The 15,851-nt window shown below is 37.6% G+C and overlaps 1 protein-coding gene across 2 annotated transcripts; it reads left to right on the forward strand.

Annotated features, from left to right (window-relative positions):
- Positions 1–5,742: 5,742 nt before the first annotated feature.
- LOC139975933 (uncharacterized) lies at positions 5,743–13,956 on the forward strand. 2 transcript variants are annotated; one of them, XM_071984228.1, is made up of 2 exons: positions 5,743–7,817; positions 11,038–13,956. In XM_071984228.1, exon 2 carries the CDS (start codon positions 11,053–11,055, stop codon positions 13,300–13,302), a length of 2,250 nt encoding a protein of 749 aa, XP_071840329.1. In that variant the 5' UTR covers positions 5,743–7,817; positions 11,038–11,052; the 3' UTR covers positions 13,303–13,956. The 2 variants fall into 2 exon arrangements, with proteins under 2 accessions (XP_071840329.1, XP_071840330.1); XM_071984229.1 differs by lacking the exon at positions 5,743–7,817 and adding an exon at positions 7,827–7,987.
- Positions 13,957–15,851: the final 1,895 nt, after the last annotated feature.

Here is a 15,851-nt window from a genome sequence, read left to right on the forward strand (position 1 = left end):
TTCTTCTCTTAAAATGTTACACGACGGTTTCCCATTTTTACTCCGTGACAATCGTGTGTATGATCCATTCTGGACAATGATGGCATCATTTTCCAGTTGATGCGCACTACCTTTGAGTGTTTGACAAGTCACAGACATAGAAAACATAACGAAGAAATAACAATTTAATCAAAAAGGGAAAAGGTCTGTGCAAGGATTTCATAACAAATTATTGCAATGATTTCACAAGAATACAGAGAAATTACAGCACGTGAAAGCCTGCTGACACATTCATTGTAACCCCCCCCCCCCCCATTCTAGTTTGATACTGACCTTCCGCACTGCTCCAGTTATACTGTAATTGTAGCTTTTGTTTTAGATTTCAGAGAAAAATGTTCGCACAAGAAAAAAAATATCAACTTGTGAACATTAAAGATATTAACATTTAAAGCAGCGGTCCACTAAATTTTCTATTTTCCCGAGCCATGAGGACTGTGCCATGACCCAACAGGCTACCATCCCCTTTTAGAATTGATGCTTAGAATCTTGGACAATGGACTTGATGTTTTACGTAATAACTTAATCTATCCATGACGTATTCTAACAAATGTAGGTCACTTTTCCAATATCTTTAAAAGTCCCCCGAAACACTGTAAAATGTTTATTACCCGGAGTCGCATGCGCACCATAGTTTTGCATACCGTCGATCTTAATAGCAGTGATATAACTTCCCAATAAACTTGTTGCTAATTTTTAATTGGATGTCACAGAAGATGCGTAAAAATCGTCCTATTAGGAAAAAAACTTACTACCCTCGGCCTACCAGGCTTTCATAACCACTACAGTACCCAGTTGGTCCACTTTCTTAGATATGAGTTGAGCATAATTTCAAGCTAGTTTTACCAATTTTTCGAAGCAAAATTCAAAAGATATCGTTAAGAATTTTTCAGTAGTGATAATTTGCATAGTTCTGGAAAGAAGTGGAATAATTTAATAGAACATTCTATTGGTAAAACAAAAAATCTACTGGGTTTCGAAAATGAATCATTTGGCTTTTTGTCTTTTTCAAAAATGAAATTTTCTTTAGATATGGTTGGCTTCCAGAGTCAAATTTGCCAGGTAAACTTTATTTAGTCTTTTACCTGATGTCGAATTGGCATCAAGCAATCACGTAAAACTTCAACAAAAATGTATGGAATTGGTCATCCTTTTGGTGTGTTTTTTTTTCTGTCTTTTTTCTTCCATATCCTGAGAACATTTCCTACCATTAAATATAATGACATACACAACGGATAACAAGAAATTTTTCATCATTGCTAGAGAAGTTTTCTTGTTTTCTAAATAAACACTGTTGGAGACAAAGACAGCAAAGAATACAGAGAAACAGAGACACTACAGAACAAATCAACGGTTATAGAGAGAGAGGAACACACATAAAGTGAGGCGATTATATCATGCAAGAAAGTGCACCGGAGGATATTAGAGCAAGCCGTACTATCCCATCATTTCCTGCTTATCAAACCTAAACTTATAAACACCAGTGCAAAATAACAAACGGAATGTTAACCCTCATGATGGTTATTTGCCATAGAAAGAAAGTAAACTCTTTGTCTTGTTCGGCAATATCAGAACAATCCACCTTGCAATATTAATTTGAATACAATCAATGTTCCCAAATTTGAGTTCTAATATGTTGAAATGGACGCCACCCGACGTGTAAGTTGTAATCCATAAGCCCTTGTGGATTTTTCCCACATTTGTGGTCGCTTAAGCGTCGTAAGAATAAATGATTATTATACTTATTATGTAGATGATGGAGCGGGCTATTAATGCTAATATTGTAGCGCATGCGCACTACCATAATTAATTCAAAGAAATCACAAAGACATTACAATGGAACACATCTAAACACTAAACACAACTGGTCTAGAACACTTCCGAGAGCTAATTGTGCGAAAGAATTTCTTCATCAATCCAAAGACATTACATTTTCACATTTCTTCCCCAAGCATAGTCATCTTGTGTTGCCACCACATGACGAAAGACTTTGAGGAGTTTTGAAACAATTTTGAGTTTTTTTCCAACCTTTGAATTCACCTCCATCAAATTTCAGGGCTTGTTCGATATTTCTAAGACAAATGGCGTTTGGAAACCGGATTGTGAAAAAACCAACCATGTAAACCGACAAGAGAGTTGTTGAATTTACAATAAGTAAAAGCCATAGCATTATAATTTTATAACAAGGACCGCTAAAGTTAGGAAAATTCAAATAATATCTTGAAATGATGTCTCCTTGCTTATACATTAAGGATTGTTGTTATAGGCTAATTACTCCATTGATTATAGCAAAGTCAAGTAAAATCCCCCAAAATCAAATATCTAAAAAAAAATATTCCATATCAATTACCCATCAGAAAGCCAACCCAACATATAATATGCCAGCCTTTAATATGAATAATATGAATGAGGATACCCAATGTAATATATATATATTTATATTTAAAAGCTACACCCAAAATGTGAGAATAAAAGATACGGGACAACATATGTACCAAATTGAAACCAACTCAATGGGAAAAACAACCCATACTAAAAATACACAAATGTGATATTAAACCAGGGCTGATTTTTTTAATGTGAGAAAATGAAAAGGACATTGATACATGTGAGATGGGGGCCATGCAGTTACCCCTGATATAATGGAAGACACTCATATATTCAGGTCTTGTCACACTGTTGGAATGCCAATTATTGCTCTACCAATGTGGAAGGCAGGGAAGGAAATAGTTAATTCAGTATTCATAGTTTGGTAATCTGTCTTATCTTGATGTCTTGTCCTCTGTCTTGTCTTATTGATATGTTTGGATATTCACCTTTGCCCTTTGCATCTATCTTATAAATCAGCCCTGACAATGCGTAACATTTTAGACCGAACCACTTTTTCCCGACCAGGACAAGAATCCCTTTTAATATCATGCACACATGAATAACATATAAAAGAAAAGAATGTGCTAAAACTTGACCTGGATTTGAATTTTAAAAGTGACAAAGTGACCTGCCTTCACACACTTCACACAACAACTGCACTCTTGTCAGTTCTGTTACTTTACCAACCACTTTGGTCATGACCCTAGATCAGAAAGTTCCCGAGTCAATTCTTCTCAAAGCATCGATACACGATATGTGTTCAAACACAACAAAAGCTTTTTTTGAAGCAGTGATAGAATTAAGAGGTCGCTATACCAGAATATATCTGCACCAATTTGCTACGTTCACCAATGCAGCAATCATTGTGTGGAGGCAGGTGTAACTCCCAAGCTTTGTGAAGTGTTGTGACGTGATTAAGGTTAAGAAATGTGTTAGAAAGTCCACCACAATAAATCCCGTTTGATTATTAGACCAAAGAAATTTGTTTAAATCCAATTGTTACCTCAGGATCCCAACATTCTACTGACATCTGCTTAAATTTGTAGCATAAATAAAGAAAACAAATATATAGATGGGGGCACAATAGAATATGTCACGACAAATCAATCACAAAATGTTTTTCTGAAGTGCTACCATTTAGTTGTAAGTACTAAGCACCATATCACGCCTTATACGTACAAAGAAAACTTCTAAGAAATTTAACAAACTGAAAACAGTAATTAGAAGAAATCAGCGGAATTGAAATTGAAATCTAAACGTGGTTGAGTATGATGTTAATATATGGAGACAAATTTTAACTTCCCGACCGATCCAGGCATAGAGGAATGAAACTTTATAGAGGCAAAGCAATGATTTCATAATAATAGGGGCGAGGCACCTAGAGTCGTTGAAGCCAACTATAGCAGGTTGTACAACTATGCATGAGCTTGAAATGGTGGATTGAACATAAATTCCAACCCCCATGAAGAAAAACAAATTGGCTGAATTGATACAACTTATCTTGACTAGCAATGATCTCGTATTTGGCCCGCAAAAAACACCTACCCCCAGATTCATGCACCGCAATGGGTACACAATTTGGCTCCTTCCTGCCAAAATCCTCATGGGAAACTTCGAGAATTTCTATCCCAACAAAACTTGAAACCACACACGTGATTACGTTTCATTGACGATATCTTCATGACCCTTGGTGTATACGCTTATGTTCCCTCGTATTACATGACTTTAAACAAGATACTTAGGCTAGTGATTCTCTGTTAACATTAATTCTATTGTCTATTCGTCTATTTTATTTGCTCCTATTTCTTATTTTCAAAGAAAGATTACCCACTTCTACTCCCAGCTTTCAGAGTAGATGTACAAAAGTTCAGCCCTATTTTTCTGATCAGAAACAGATTGAACTTAATCGCACTGCCAACCACTAGTACTGTGCACAATGTGGTCAAAATTGTCCACATTGCTGGGAGTGACTGTACTGTTATCTAACTATTGTGATGTCGATAAATCACAACTAACTTCATCATGGACAAGTTATATTGTGTAATCGCACTGCCAACCACTTACACTGTGCACGATGTGGTCAAAACGTAGACTAAAATGATACTAAGTGTCCACATGGTTGGTAGTATCTGTACTGTTAACTACTATTGTGGTATCGTAAAGCACAGCTAACTTAATCATGGACAAGTTATATTATTTAATCGCACTGCCAACCACTTATACTGTGCATGATGTGGTCAAAACGTAGACTAATATGATACGAAGTGTCCACATGGTTGGGAGTACATGTACTGTTAACTACTATTGTGGTGTCGTAAAGCACAGCTAACTTCATCATGGACAAGTTATATCGTGTAATTGCACTGCCAACCACTTATACTGTGCATGATGTGGTCAAAGCGTAGACTAATATGATACGAAGCGTCCACATGGTTGAGAATACATGTACTGTTAACTACTATTGTGGTATCGTTGTGGACAAGTTATACTGTGTAAACGCACTATATATCACATCAATAAATGACTAACAAAGATTGGATATCCGATATGTATTAAAGCGCGAACAATCCACAGAAGTGGTTTACTATTGTTGTGGGTGGAAAAGAGTTTACGTATAGGTTGAAGCAGGCTATGTCTTTAATATATGTGTGATTGTTTTCAAAAGTACAAACTGTTAACTTTATTTTCTCGTAACGACATTATAGACATAAGTCTTGTTACTCACCACAGGTATACATATACATAGTTTACGATGAAAATGTTTTCGCTTTGATAAATTTTACGAACTTTGCATATTAGCATTTCAACAGCTTTTCTTTCTACTTGGCCATCCAAACAGGGGTCGTTACACCTGCTCAGAACCGGGCGCTACTGGGTCCAAGGTGCCGTAAACACATGCAAGGAAGGCACCTTCTTTTGATTGGCTCTTTGTAGGTTTGCGTAGATACTGTCGTATTTACACATCAGTTGTAATTGATGGCCTGCTTATGTTTAAGTTAGATTCTCTAACTAACAACTGTTAGCCAAATGGCTGGAGGTGTGGTTTGTTCTCATCGTGTTAGTATAGCGTTTTTATGTAAATATAGAACGGCTTTGGCAGGAAACAGATTGCAGAAGAAAAGAACAAAGAATGTATACATTTATGTATGTATGTATGTATATATATATATATATATATATATATATATATATATATATATATATATATATATATATAATAACAGTTTGGTTTCCTGCCAAAAATCAAATACAGATTAGTTTTTTGATAATCACTAGTTCCATCTACGTATTCTAATATACTATAACTTAGCAGCTCCAAATAGCTGTGTACAAGATAAATCATAACGCTACCAATATAACATATATGGCTCTCTGTGAAATCATATGGGCTGTTTCAACTCTTTATATGGTATCGAATGATATATTGAATTACACGTGACTGTGGTTGACGTTTCACCTTTATAACACTTTCTGGTAATGTCAACTGATAAGGGCGTTGTTCCAGTTCGTTCGAAACACAAGCTGTACGTTTCACCGTTGGCCAGCGTTGTTTTCTTGTATACTTCAATGTTATCACGTTGTGAGTTAGAAGGTAAATATACAGTACTTGACAAATGCTTGGGGATTTCCGACGCAATTGCGTTGGAGATCCTTACTGACTGGTTCATGTGACGTAATTAGGCCTACGTTTCCATAGCGAACATACTCATGTTTTGTCATTTTGTTGTCAGATATACAGAGTTGCCCATTTCCATGACGTTTTAATGACTCGGAAGATACGTCATAAGATGCTAATGTGTTTTTCCGACGGAAATGCCGAATATATCGGTGTTATTAGGTTAAACAGACCAACAACCTTGGCACTGACACTTAACTTGAAGCTAAGTAATACCTATATTAGTTTCATATTTCTCTTATAAACCGTTGAGCCTAATATCATGTTACCTCTCGGGGAAACCCGTGTGGCAGTTGTATACCAGCATCATCAGAACAATGTTAGCACGTCGCCATTCCATCACTTCTCTGAAATAAAACAAAGAACTGTCACTGAACCATGCAATTCTGCGACAACAACTTGAAGCGGTCTTAAACGTTTCCTAATGCTGGCGTCACACTGTCCCGAAGTTGACACCAGATGGACACACGATAAAGAAAATGTTCAAATTCTGCTCTGATCGTAAAAACATCGGGCCATTCGTGAGGGCATCTTAAGCCATCGCATGACCGCCGGTGGAGTTTTTCAGGCTCCGGCAGCAACTTCGTGAGCGGTGGCAAAATCTTTGGCATGCCAAAAAATTACGGGAAGACCTTGCGAAGGTTCATTTTCGTGTTGAATTCGTGTGTCCATTTTGCCCTTCGTAAGGCCATCGTGAGGGCATCTTATCAAATCGTGTCATCTTCGTTTTTACTTCGTATGATCATCGGTGCCATCGGGCATTTTCGCCTCACGAAGACAATACGAAGGAAACAAGAAGCTGCCCGATTGTCTTATGAAGGCAACACGACTACGTGAAGCCCTCGCAATGCCGTCGAGTAACCATCGTATTATAGTACGATGACATCGAGATGGGACCACGGTGTCGGCGAAGACAGCCGAATTTGAGAACCTCAAGCGTTTCCCAGGTGTCATGTTAACGTGGACATATAAAGGCCAGCCTCAGAGCATCTTCCTCAGTCATTCCTAAGCAACTTTACAGAGTAGAGGCGTGTGTAACTCCCAAAGCTACAATCACAATCACAATTAACCACAATTCAGTTCCTGCAGAATGGCCTACTTTGGTGATGAGACAATCAGGAAAAAGAAAGCAGCAGCATTGCTTGTTTTGATGTACCTCAGAGAACATGATGAGCAACTTTTACAGGCCCAGCACCTCCTCTTACAATAAGAAAGCATTGTTTTATTTCACTTTGTCATTTCTTGCTATTTGCCTTGCCAGCATTCGACAATGTACTTATCAATACGTCGTCGTGTATAGCCATCGTGTGGCCTTCGTGTGGCATTCGTGTGTCCTGCGGGTAAACTACTTATATAGAAATGCACATCATAGGCATCGTACTTGCTTCGGCTGTTGATTGGCTGTTGACCAAGTTCGGGGCCATCTTCGGGCGAAATTCAAAATTCCATATTCGTATGGCCATCTGGTGTCAACTTCGCGACAGTGTGACGCCTGCATTATTGAGGAAATGATTCTCCATGCATATGCGTTCAGAGTGACATGTTGCTTAGTTATTTTTCAGAATATTCGTATTGCGTTCCTGTGTCACACGTGCATGATTCGTATTGTTCGTGTGTTCCTTGCTTGTTGTATTTTTCGGGAGAGCGAACATGGATATTTAGTAAAGAAGATTGCCGCGTTTCAAGACATAACATTTATTCACGTTTATAGACATTTTGCACCTGATTTCTACTGGTATGTTTATATATGTATGTTTATGTGTATGATTTGAGGACCATGCAATTTTGTCACGAGGTAACGAAGCTTAAGCTATTTGTGTAGAAGAGCGTCTGATACTCGTCGGTATATTCGGTGTAGAATTATTGGTCACAGTTACTGAAGGGTGTCATTTGCCTCTTAGTAAGGTAAGTGTAGCGTTAAATCACTGTAGACTATGATTATTCACGGGGATCATGACAGCAGGTTGGTGGAAATATTGACCAATTTGATAATTAAACTATGGACGTTACAAATAAGTTACTTCCTCCTTGTTTGAACGACCTTAGAACAATGTGCGGGGACAACAAGTAAAATCCATGTTATCTTAAGCCAAACACAGGAGAGAAGGAAAACAGGCTATGAAATAAATCATTTTACTACAAGAAAAGACTTTTGAACCTTTGAGACGAGGCAGTTGTCTCCAGCTTGCAGCTCTAGTAGTTACGCCCATGTAAATATCAGGCTTTTTATTTATTTGCTAGCACAATGTGCTCCCGGGACTAGAAGAATAGCAGAAATGTCAGAAGTTCTGTAATCTAATTGAAACCACAAAATGTATTTCTTTTTTCCGGTTTAGCTTTGTGTCGTTACCTAGCAACTAATTGTTGATAATTCGTTTTTAATAGGGAAATTCAGTGAAAAAAAGTAGAATTTACATGTTATCTCGATTGATTTCCGTCAATGGTAAATTTCAGTCTGAAGTCATCCCTGAAAAAGAAGCAATTAAAGTAAATGATATGGACGTAAATGTACAATTTAAAGGAAAACATTTCTATATACCTCTTCTGAGCTAAACCTATAGACCAAGTTAAAATCATTCCCTTCAGAGTTTCCGCATTTGTAACGTTGAAGAGTTTCAAATTTAACTTCGTGTGGTAATTCAAAACGGAAGCGAAGTAGAAACGTGGGGCAAACTCGGAAGTGACATATTGGAATGGTCAGGGTTTCACTGTGGTCTTTATAACGTTTTATAGGTAAACAACAGCTCCAAACGTTCCAGAGAGATCCATTATCTAAACACATTAGCTGTTATACTGGCGACTATGACACTAAGCTATAAGATCGCTTTGTGAATAGCTTCAAAAGGTGTTAATGTTCATATAATAGTAGCGCATCTTTTCATTAAATATCAGTACCGTTTTCCCTTGTTGCTGGTAATTGGTTATTTTAAACGTGTCGCTTTAATTAAAACTTTAAATAAGAATTCTTGAAATTGCGATTGCGATTTTGTTCTTAACATTTTGCTGTCTCTAATCAAAGTCCCTTTCCTCTTCTACGTTGTTCCACATCCCTGCCAGATTGAACCCTCTTCCGCCCCTCTGGTATCGTCAATGCGTTTTTCATGAAATTATGTGCAATAGGCAACCCCCATATTCCTCACCCCCTCCCAAAACAAAACAAACTCCCACTCGCTTAATTTGATATTGCATTGTGATGATGAACGCTATGTTACTTTATACTTTAAGAGAATATGAAATCATATTACATAGTTTCAAATCGAAGCTACGCTTGATGGTCTTATCATTCAGTGAAAAACTGCCCTGCTCAGTTCATGTGACCATAGAGATTTGTTAACACAGCAACTATTTCCACAAAATATATAAAAACCCTGCAATTGATATTACAGAACTATTAAAGTAATGTATGATATGCGCTGTAACATGTTGACACTGTTTTGCCCATCTTAGCACATTTATCAGTTATTATTTAACTCTAATGGTCAAGTTTAATCAGCCATGATAAAGCAAACTATCCGCATTCAATTTTTTTGAATAGGATGGACAAGTCCAACAGAGATGAATATTCAGAAAGTATATTAATCAATCATATAGCGACCCTAGTAGTTCTGAGATAGTCCCCTGATTTAATGCATCCGTGTGAGCGTGCCTGTTCTCACGCTCAAATGTAAAGAAAGAGTTCCCATATTTCTCACGTTCGTTGAATCCTCATATAACAATGAGATTTTAGCCACCGGTGTTCACCTCTAGACGACATGTGGTCATGTCTAGACGGCAGGTATTTCAGGCGTTGCTCACATGAAGATTCCTTGGCTGCAATTGTGAATGGCTTTTTGGAGCAGCCAGTTGGGCAAATTTCCTAATGCTAATATCTCTTTAAGAAACATGATATTCATCCTGCTCGTACTGACAATATGAGTGCTCTGGAGCGGGGCATGACACTACAGTATAGACAAACTTGTTCCAACTGGGTGCTTTGGGGCAATGTACCAAGGAATATTTGTACGTATGCCGTTATGGTACTAATCAAAAGTTCGGATACAACATATCCCATTAAAGCAGTCTCCCTCGTATCTTGTACTGAAATGTGCTGATCGTATCCACGTTCGGCAGATCTGAATTACCATTCGAATGAGAAGGATCTCTTACTGATCCAAGTCCATCTGTGATGAAGATGTTTCAAATGGACCATATAACCAAATGGTCTCAGTCATATATTGGTTTCATGGTTTGCTGTGCTTGACGAATACATCACCAATACCTTTGGCACTATTTCCGCCATTGGCATTAGATTTTAAATTACATAGGCTACTTTGCTCATACTTACTACATGCTTAGTACATTGTCATGCATGCCAAAGGTTCCTGAATCAATATCGTTATAAGGTTATAAGGGGGAATAACAACCTTAAGCGTGGGATACTCTAAAGCACGATATAGATTAGATTACTTAAAGAACAAGATTCATGTGTTTCTGTTTGCCTTTGGTTAAAAAAATCTTTGTGGTAAACTTTAAAAATAAAAGACACAAGGACACATATTGTGGCCACTTCTTTTACAAAACGTTTCCATATTGAACATATATGAATGTACTATGGGAACATATTTCTGCTAAAATTGGAGAATGTCACGTAGTGCGACTATTATATTGTCAGGTCATGTGTACATATCAAACTATTTCTGTTCAAGGTTTACCAAAGGATAAAATAAGACAGGATTGTATTGTATTGTGTGACGCCATATCCCAGACCAGAAAAAAAAACGTATGCGCCAATAACGTCGAACACATTTATTCCGTGTTTTTCAAGTTATCCATCTGTCAAAACAAAATACAATATTATCTGCCTTATGTAAATGCAACTAACAGTTTTATTTGGAGACCGCACATGCATTTACTTCAACATTTACTACTAGACGAGATTATTATTATTCTTATTATATTTCTTTGCTTTTCTTCAGGTAATATTTTACAAGATGTCAGCTATAGCATTATTTTCAATTATTTCCATTATAATTGATCACTCCGTTGGGCAGATAATCACGATTGAACCCTCGGGGGAGATTCGGCTTCACGAAGGAGATCAGCTGGAGCTAGGATGTGTTGTACGGGATCCGCTGTACACCAGAATTGAATGGTTCTTTGAAAAAAAGAGATTGTCTGTTAATGTGCATTCCTCCGATTCGAAATATTCAGTGGCACTGTTTTCCACACAAGAAACTGGATTAAGAAAATATGTATTGTCCACAAATGTTACCAAAGAAGATGATGGGACTTTTAAGTGTAAACCATTCAGGGAGGGCCAAAGTACCCCCAAAAATGTTCAGAAGGTAACGGTAGTTGTGTCTTATATACCTGCTCCGATATACCCACTATGCTCGTATGAGGCAGCAACTCACAACTTGGAATGCATCAGTGAAATGGGCAAACCGGTGAAAACCTTAACATGGAACGAATCTGATACAGAGATCCAGTCGACTAATCACCCTGATGGTAGATTTAACCATAGGCAGATCGTTCATCTGATTGACGTACCTCCACCTCTTACTACAAACGATTCACTTGTTTGCTCCTTCGCCGACGAAGTTTCCAGAAACTGTTCCATTAAGTATGGCGACGTGTACAATAGCATCCCTCCTCTTATAAATCCTGACGTTAACTTTACATTTTCAGTGTCGATTAATGAGAAATTTTCGGTTAATTGCACCTCAACAAATCTTTTGACCGGTAGTAACCTTATCTTGGATTATGAAACTTTTCCAGATAATATAACAGTTAACTATGTCAAAAAAGACAAGATGTTTATTTTTACTGACTTACCAGCATCAATCCAGTCGATTAGATGTTATTGTAGGCTTAAGTGGGGAAAGCTTCAAAGTTTAAAATCGGACGCCATCACCATCGAAGTGATACAACCTTCTGATAAGGAAATTTCCACAACACCTGAATTGACAACCTTCATCCAACCCTCAAAAGTAACAAATCAAACAAATTTGATGGTGTCAACTAACACTTATGTCACAGAACCTATCAGAAATGTTCATAAGCAGAGTAGCACTATTTCACCTGCGTCGCATCAAACTTTCCTTCCGTCGTTATCCACTAGGTCACGTCTGCTGTCAAGTGATCCAGCAATTCCAACAGGAATGGTCTTGACAACACTAAATACGCCTCAAGTGATTGGTACCAACCAGACATTGGCTGCATTGTTTACTACTTTGAAACCACGAACCACGTCTAAAGTAACAACGGCACCTTTGTATTCAACCGCGTCTTCAACAGCGAAACGTACCTCTGAAGATGAAGCAATGCACCTAGAACTGAGCACAACAGTAACTCCAACAGTAAACCATAGAAAAACATCAAATAAAATCCCTGCATTTATCGTTTCAATAAACCCAGCCACAACGCTACAAATGACCGAAGAACAAACTAACAAAATAAATACAAAGGCAAACACGAAGGCAACCGTACGTTCACATTTGTCGTCCGAATCAGCATCTTTCCTATCGACCACCACAGTAACTAGCAGAGCTCCGCCTTCGACCTCGCTGAATACACAGTCCCTGACAACGTCTTTTCTGCCATCGTCAGGGGAAGATACAAAAACTTTCTCTTCTTCTTCGGCGGTTGTGACAGTTCCAGTGAGCAGCACCCGGGTGACAAACACACTAGAGACCACCGACAAACAATCAACGCACTCTCCCGATGCAACTTCAACGCCACCTCGTCCATCGCCAAGGAAAGAGACAACCACCTTCTCTTCTTCTTCAGCGGTGGTAACACTTCCAGTGAGCAGCACCCGGGTAACAAACACACTAGAGCCCACTGACAAACAATCAACGAGCTTTCCTGATGCAACTTCAACGCCACCCCGTCCAACGTCAAGGAAAGATACAACCACCTTCTCTTCTTCTTCTTCAGTGGTGGAAACACTTCCAGTAAGCAGCACCCGGGTAAAAAACAAACTAGAGACCACCGACAAACAATCAACACTCTTACCCGATGCAACTTCAACGGAAAGACCAAAAGCAAGCAAAAACGATAATGTTACCACTTTTTTGGGATTAACCCAACAGATAACTATGCACAATGATTCTCACCCAAAAAAGAATAATTACCTTCTAATCATTTTAGTAATAGCCACAATAGTCACTGTACCAGCATTAATAGTGCTGTTTATCTACGTTAGACGGAGATGTACCGAACAAGGGCAATATTTATAGTAGTTACCAAAATGATTTGGGTGAACAATGGGACATCAACGATTGGTTTAAAGGAATTACATATTTAAAATTAAAATCGGAACCAGAGAGGTACTTTGTTACAATTGCTAATAAGATTATAAATATATTTCGTTGGGATTTCATAACATCTTGGTCATCTCTGGTGGTGTGATAACGTTCGTTTGGAACACTCCTTTGTTGCAAGATACCAGGTAAATTGGGTTGTTCTGTCATCTCGAACTCTAAATAGTAACTCTGACAAAGATAGGCTGGTCCCATCTCGAATCGCATTATATTTTCGGTAATTTTTTAACATCAATCAGGGGCGTAACCCTGTACTGGGTGGGAGGGGGATTTATTTTTTTTCTGTTTGCCAGTGGAAAGTGGAGGAGCTGGGCCCGTCTGATGTTATGCTGGTTGGAGAAGGGCGGAAGGAGGGCAGGGTGTGCATTTTATTTCAAAAAGTGATGTAGCATAGCGTCTGTGAATATGATGGAAATCTCGGTATTGCTTAAACGTGTACATGTTTTGAGTGTCTCTACAGTACTACTGTTCTGAAAGTACAGTAACTAGTTCTTTTCAGGTGGAATGATGTTATAATATAGAAAAGGATTCATAAATTGTAGCAGCATCAGAGTAAAGAGTGTAATTATAGTGGGTATGTTAAGAGTGTGTTTTTGTTCTCTTCATAATTAAGTTTCTTTTGAAATTATTCATTTGAAAGAAGTAGGAAAATGTTGATATTTTCAGTACAGAGAATCTTTGAAGCTATATAAACGTTACATATTAATCAGGTTTGAAGCATTAATCACTAACAATATCACAGTAGAAATGAAGAGCTCTGGAAGGTCTTCCGTCATGATGACGTCATAGGTAACATAACATAGGTAACATAGAAAACATCCGCTTCCCAGGTTAAGTGGGAAGTGGAGGGTGTAGCCAGCTAACGTAGGTTACATTGAATCAAGCATATTTCGAATTAGGGACAATAACTAATGTGAAGGGAGCTTTCTTATTCAACTCTGCAATGTGGAATATTTGTATGTTAAAGATAAATTGTATGCTATCCTCAGTTCAGTTATACTGGCAGCTGTTACACGAAGCTACACGAACACCCTGTGAATAGTCTCACAAATTGCCCGTGTTTATCACTTTAAAAACACACTGGTTAAAGGTAACTCCCCCCCCCCCCCAGATAGGGGTCGAAAGATTAGCAGGTTCCGGGTCAATATGAAAACCACACGATCCTGGTCAAAGAAAACTCACCAAGATCCTGGCCAATCCCAACCAGGAAAAGTGGTCATAAATTTAACAAATAATGCTGGTAAAATAACTTAGAACAATACCAGGATTCTCTTTAAATACGTAACCTCTAACCAGGAATCATAGTCAAATATTAATCAGACTCCTTGTTAAATATGATCAGGATTCAGGGTGAGGAATGCAACTCAGCCAGGAATTGTGGTCAACATAGATTCCTGGATAAAACAAAAGACCTTAAACTCGATCATAAGTAGCAATATTACCATGGTGCAGTTATGGCATTTCATTGCAAAACCATGATATATTTAAATAATTAAAATTTGGTAAGAGGAAAACAATTCAGTCAAATGATAAACTGGTGTGGACCTTAAGTCACTCACCATCGACCGATAAACTATAACTTTATATAACGATCATCTGAAGAAAAAAAAATACTCATGAAAACAATTTTAAAGTTGAGACTATACCATTACACTTAATTGAAAATTATAATGCATGTCATCTTGGAACAAAATCTGGCTAGTCAGTGATGAATTTGCGTAATAAGACAACATGACACACACTATGTATATACGTGGGGGGGAGTGGGGGTGCATTTGGGAGATGAGTGTTCATTATGCAAGAGCTGGGTAAAATTTGTTTTCATACTTTGGGATTGCAATAAAGTGTGTTTCTTGTATACATTACTGCAGCTTTGATTGGTTATAATCAACTTCTATCTGAGTCATGATATCTTTATTGAAAGTAGGGAACTAGGGATAAAAATGTACAAATGATGTATTTTATCAAATTTGTTTCTGTGTAGACATTACTGTTGTGTACATACTTCATATGATCAGATTCAGCGAAACATCGAAAACACACTACTGAAAGCTCTGAACATATTATTCAATCAACAATGTCCCCATTAGCGATTTTATTAACAGATCGTTTATGGTACTCCCATGTATGTCCCTGAAAGACTAACTACAGATACATACATATGGCGTTCTTGCTGCATGAGGCGATATGTCCTGCATGAAAGGATTTGAATCCGTGGAATAAATATATATATATATATATATTCCCCCCTTTTCTTCCCTTCTCATTATGTTTTCAATTATATATATATATATATATATATATATATATCAATATAAATATATATATTCACACAAAAAGTACACTTATGTATTAGAAATATTTTCTTAGTGCACTATGTTCAAACAAAACATCGCTTAACTAGGCCTTGTAAAAAACTGCATGTGCGTTGCTTTTGTTGGCCTTTTATTACACATGCCACTCAC

This window comes from Apostichopus japonicus, chromosome 11, assembly GCF_037975245.1.
Source record: "Apostichopus japonicus isolate 1M-3 chromosome 11, ASM3797524v1, whole genome shotgun sequence".
Classification (NCBI taxonomy): Eukaryota; Metazoa; Echinodermata; class Holothuroidea; order Aspidochirotida; family Stichopodidae; genus Apostichopus; species Apostichopus japonicus.

Coding starts and splice junctions, on each gene's coding strand:
- LOC139975933 (XM_071984228.1), top strand. CDS start 11,053: ATGTCAGCTATAGCATTATTTTCAATTATTTCCATTATAATTGATCAC.